The sequence below is a fragment of the Gavialis gangeticus genome, unplaced genomic scaffold (assembly GCF_001723915.1).
Source record: "Gavialis gangeticus isolate Ggan-Ray unplaced genomic scaffold, GavGan_comp1, whole genome shotgun sequence".
In the NCBI taxonomy this organism is placed as follows: domain Eukaryota; kingdom Metazoa; phylum Chordata; order Crocodylia; family Gavialidae; genus Gavialis; species Gavialis gangeticus.
This window is the reverse complement of record NW_017728992.1, coordinates 135,543,498-135,549,346: the sequence shown is the minus strand read 5'-3', so window position 1 is coordinate 135,549,346 and position 5,849 is coordinate 135,543,498. Positions and strand designations below refer to the sequence as shown.

The window sequence follows — 5,849 nt, the reverse complement described above, 5'->3', positions numbered from 1 at the left end:
CACCCCACCATACCCCCAAACACACCCACACCCTCCCACATACACTGTCCATCCCCCAGCCCTCCAAACACCCCATCTTGCAAGCTGCTCCCTGTCCCACTTTTATCAGTGTTTGTTTATGGTGAGATCTGAGTAAGTAAGTCAGTGGGGGAAGGGGTGGGAGGGATGGGAGAGTGGATTCACCGGGGGGATTGTCTGTCTGGGGATGAGGGGGTTGGGGTCAACTCCCCACGCTCTCTTATGGACCCTGTGAGACCTGTTAATCCCTGCTGTCCACCCCAAGGTGCCCGTGCAGTCGCTGCCAGCTCGGAGCTGATGTTAGAGCTGTGGAGCCCGGCACAGCTGTTTGCAGCCTGCCCACTGCTTGCAGTGCTAAGCAAAATGGCCTCATGTGCCACGCTCAGCACGTGTGCCAGGGGTTGCCGACCCCTGATCTGCAATATTTATTAATTTTGATTTAAAATATTTTTGTCCTGATTTACATGCATTTGTGTAGTGTACATAGAGGTGATTGCACAATAGCTTAAAATGAAGTGTTACTTTTGTATATTGAGGGTTACGGGGAATAAGGGAGTGGGTATAGGTTTGTGTAGGGGGCTGTGGGTATGTGGGGGAGGGTGGGTGTGTCTAGCAGGCTTGTGGGGGCAGTGGGTAGGTATGGGGTGAGGAAGCGTGTGGCTGGGTATGGGGTTTGTGGGGAGTTCTGTGTGGGGGAAGGTGGCTGGATGTGGGTATGGGGCTCCGCATGTATGGCAGTGCAAGGGGGGGTGTGGGTGCATGTGTATAGTGGGATGTACATGTGGGACTTGCCCTACAAACTCTCTCTCTATCTCTCTCACACTTACACTCACACCCCTCCTGCTCCTGGCTCTGGGGTACCAGCATGGGGTTCCACTGTCCAGTGATGCAGCTGGTGGGCAGGAAAGCTTGGAAATGGTAGCTGCAGGGAGGGGGGAGTGGCAGTGAGTGGGTGCATTGGAGCACAATAACAGCTAGGCGGGAGCATGGGGCCCAGGGCGGGGCATCTGGAAGATGGCGCAGGCTGGCAGGGGCTCTATGGAGCTGGGCCAACTCCCCCTTCTCCCTGCTGTTACAGCCCGGCTTGGTTCCATAGAGCACCTGCCAGCCTGCTCTGGGCCCCTGTTGGCCCTGTTGCTTTCACCACTCCCTGCCTGCTGCAGTGCTCTGGCACCACATGGTTCCTGACTGCATGGCCACGACCACAAGACGCAGCAGGAGATGGCCTGGCTCGACCCCAAGGATTGTGGCAATTCTGTGGTCCTCTCCCCACCGCCACACTTTTATCTGAGTTTCCCTTTCTGGTGGAGGGAGGTGGGGGAACAGCCCCAGGGTCCCAGGCCAGAAGCCTTCTGCTAGGCAGAAGCTTCTGGGTGTGTGTGTGGGGGGGGGGGGGGTCTTTGCTGCAGGGTCCTGCCACCAGCTTCTCCTGGGTCCTACTTCCCCTGGCTCCTGTCATCTTTGACAGGCAGCCAGGAGCAGATAAATACTAATTGTCTAAAGTTTTTAGGGGCCCCACAAGTCAGATAGAATGACATGGCAGGGTGGATCTGGTGTGTGGGCTGTATTTTACCCACCCTTGATCTAACCACCTCCTGACCTCCCTAAATGTCTGTACACAGCCCATTTTTATCACTAACAAATCTTATACATAGAACTTAAAATTTGATTTGGAGTTAGTTTACAAAAGGCAACTCTTTTATAGTTCTGTTTTGCCAAATGGGTCCATTTATTTTATTAGCCAATCACCAGAAAATGTAGCTTTTGTCATATAAAAGAAGCTGTTTTTGATTATTTCTGTAACTTTTATGCCTTAACTTGGATCATCCAGTGACTTTTTTTTTCCTTTTAAATTACTATTTATTAAGTACTATCCTACCTATATTTCATAGTTTCATAGTTACTAGGGTCGGAAGGGACCTGAGTAGATCATCTAGTCCGACCCCTAATGTTGATGAGCTACAAGTCTTCACACATGAAGACCTAATTTCACTCCATCTGGTCAACTTTCCCAATCTACAAGAGACTTTCTGTAGACTTGAACTGGAAGCTATCACTGAGATGCAATGAAGCCAAACTGCAAAAAGTGTTTTAAATTGGCAGTGGTTTAAGGTTCAGTTTATATTTGTTAATGACTATGTGTGTTTAGTTTTCTGTCTGAAGCTTTCTAAAGCATTTGCAGGTACTATTGCTTTAACTGAGTTATTCTACTTTAAAATATTTTTTGCTGACAATGTGCTAAAGTGAATTTTCTAACCAGTGTAGGCAGGACCTGACCCTATCTATTAATGCATTTTACTTGATTCGTATGGCATCTTTGAAAGTAAAGGCTTACTTAAAAAGATGATCAAATATTAGATGCTGATATATTATTTTTTATATTGTAGAGGCGACCTCCAGATAATTCATTTTATGTAAGAACATGTAACAAGAATCCAAAGAAAACAAAATGGTGGTATCATGGTAAGTATTTCACTTAGAGCAGGAGCTACGGACAACTTTCAGGATGAGTACAAATGATATGTAACAAAATTTAAAGGAGTCCATGATTTTAAACACTTAATGAATTTGGAACTTAAAAATTCTCCTGTAACATGGAATATAAGTATTCTAAAGGAGCATGAGTGAATAAAATTTATTAGGGAAAAAAAGATGTGGTCCACCAGGAGATTAAACAGTTGTTACGGCTTAGAAAAATCTCTTACAATAATCTATTGTGATACCTACCATTGCAAATTTTTATAAGCAATATATTTAGCTGTTTGTTCAGATTAAAAGAAAGTGTAAGAAACACACAAAAGAAAAAGGTATTATTGTCCTTTGAAGTTTCGGAACAATTTCATGTAAAATTTGGTGAGCTATAGCAGTTCTTGATGAGTGTAAACTCTGAGGGAGAAATAGGTTGCTGAAATAAACTTACTACAGCAAGCTAGCTTAATACAGAACTGATCTGTTAAATACAACAGATGTTTTATTGATAAAACACATCTAATACCTCTGTTCTCTAATTTTAAAATGAGGAGTTCTGGATCAGGGGTTGGCAACATTTTGCCACCACAGGCTGTTCTCTGCTATCCAGTCCCCTCTGGGGGTCTCCTCTCCCCAGCAATCAGCACACTTTGTGGAGGAAATAGATAAATGCAGGTGCTACGACCCTACAGATAACTCCTCTGTTGCTGTGGTTGCAGTGTGCTGCTAGATTTAGTTTGTTCATGGGCTGGATCCAGTCTGTGGGCTGTAGATGATTTTTCTTCCTTGGCAATGGAAATGTTGCTGTATATCCTGAGTAAGTGCACGAAGTGTGGAGTAGCTGACTCCCAAACTAAAGTGTCTTTGGTTCAAAATACTTTTTGGTTAAAAAATATTTTACTATATAGTTGACTTTAGATATTAATTTAGTCCTAGTAAGAACGTATCAGATAGATGCTAAGAGAGATTTAGGTCACTTTAATCTGTTAATCACTTGGAATGTACATTACCTTATTTTCACTTCCAAAATTTTAACTTAAGTAGAGCAAGTCCTGTTATGCGCAAGCTTATATGATGGCTTAAAACTTTTTGAGTAATTGTTTCCTCTTTCTTTTCTATACTTCAACTTCTGTAACATGTTTGCAATCCTTCTTTGATTTTGATTCTAGGTTGGTTTTTTGTTCATTTTGGTTTTTTTTAATCCTCCTTTGGCTACTTCTGAAGAATGTTTTTCTTGACTGAGTTTCTTGTCTTATTTCCTCTTGATAGTAATCTTCAAAGAAGACTTTTCATTTTTGAATGGCAACCACTTTTGTGCTCTCATTGGCTGTAATATCAATCCTGATTGGTTGTGGAATAAATAAAATACTTTTCTGTATGATTTAGCCCTGAAGTCTGTATACAGTAGCAAGTTTCTGGTGCTATTCTAGTTTTCTTCAAAGTAGGAAATTCAGGGAAGGATGAAAATGTAAATAGGAAATTAAATGTGATTATCTGAGTATAGAAGAATGACTAACATTTTGTATGATTACCAGGAATATTCTAAATATAAAAATCAATGTGGTCATCAGTTTCTGGAAGTTGGTGGCTGATATTTGTATCATAGTTAAAAAGGTTCTACTTCCATTCAGGTAGTCACTGGACACTTTTTTTTACAGTATGGATCATTTACCAAACCACTGCTTTCTGATTGAAAGCAAAATTGTACAAAAGAATACTAGTATAAAATCAGATAAGTATAGGTTAAGATAGATTACAGATGAGAGGGCAAATCATTATGTTCTCAGTGGTCCTTTACTGTCTTTCCCCCTGAAGACCTGCTGGATAGCAGAAATTGAGACCTATTTTGAGAACTGATTTTTTTCTGCTTCCTGCAGAAGAGCTGTCCTCAACCTTATATTCTTTGTTAGGTTGTTACAGCCTGCTGTTTTGAAGAGAGGGGCATATTCTTCCCATATTCTTGTTGGAGGGGCAGAAACATTTTTCCTCTTTTCCAGAAAGGGGGTGAAGGTGGCTCTCTGAAAGCCAGTAAGGAGTTCAGTGAGAAGTGAAAAGCATGTCAGGGCTAATAATCCAGTAAAGCTATTAGACTGACAGGTAGGCATTATGGCCATCTTTTAAATCTGCCCTTCCCCTATCTCAGCCCTCGAAGTTTGTTCTAAATACCAAGGGGAAAAAAATTCAATAATAGTAGGGTCAAAGTGGCATTGTAGCTGTGATGGCCCACAAAATATACTAAAAGCAATAGAGTTGGTTGAATAAAAGCTGTTACCAAGCTTGCCTTGCTTCTAAAAACATCACTGTCATGAAAGACTTGATCCTTTCCCCTGATCTTGTCCCTATTAAACAGGAAATGGGTATTTGTTCTCAAACAATACCGCTGCTGGTTTTCCTAGAAGTACTTTACCTGTGACTGTCTGTAGATGGCTTAGATGTTCACCCTTCTCCTCTTACGTCCATCTAACCGGTCTTGGTGATGATGCATTCTAGTTCTCCTTTTTGATACGAGTTCTCCTAACCATATAGTCGTATGCAGGACATAACACTTTGCAAACAGGCTGGAGCAGAGAGAGATTAGCATGGGGTGCATTTAATTTAAAATACCAACTTCTAAATTTAGGAAAAAAAGATAAATATTGATAAAGTTGGCTCTTGTTTTTTCTGTTGCCAGATGCTAGAGTGATAGGTGCATTAGAAATAACCAGTGAACCAACTATATTCTGATCAATTTATTTTTTGTTGCAGGACACATGTTTTTAGTTAAATTGCAGTGAAGTGCTGCTGCAGGTTTTGAGGTGATTAGTGATTTGGCTACAGGCTGACATTGAATATGAATGACTTCACTGTAGGATGATATCTGAAAGCTAGTTTATAACTGAGAGAAGTTTTTCAGGAAAAAATATTTGTAGTAGCATGGGGAAATTGTCAGGAAAACGTACAAAATCTGAAAAAGAAATTGGCCTTTGCTTTGAGTGTTTTTACAGTGTCCTTTAGATTACCAGGCAACTGCTAAATCTCATCTAAAAATGCTCCAATTGTTTTTAACGTAAGTCCACTTTCATGCATGTATCTACATAGGCTCTGGTATGTAAAGTGAATGGTTTTTGACTGATTTTTGGCATATTGGGAACCAAGACACTAGTCTGAAGGCTAGTTTGCTCCCATTAACTCATTATGCAAAACAGCTATAAAAATAATCTGCTATGAACAGGAAAATAAAATTAAAGGTTCAATGTATGTATAGATTTGATGCGAGTTTGCTTTCAGATGAAAGATCTTGGCATTACAATGTCAGCCTATTCTTTGTCTTGTATTTTGGCAGTTACAGTTTTTGTTGGCTATCCTTGAGAGCAGTAAAAAGC

At 41.1% G+C, this 5,849-nt stretch overlaps 1 protein-coding gene across 3 annotated transcripts in view; it reads left to right on the top strand.

Annotated features, from left to right (window-relative positions):
* The window catches only part of UBE2W (ubiquitin conjugating enzyme E2 W (putative)), a 104,715-nt gene that overhangs the window by 83,462 nt on the left and 15,404 nt on the right, over window positions 1–5,849 (top strand). For all 3 annotated transcript variants that reach the window (XM_019527810.1, XM_019527808.1, XM_019527811.1), the window contains exon 5: window positions 2,406–2,481. In XM_019527810.1, coding sequence (XP_019383355.1) covers window positions 2,406–2,481 — 76 coding nt within the window. The remainder of the gene's footprint in view (window positions 1–2,405; window positions 2,482–5,849) is intronic.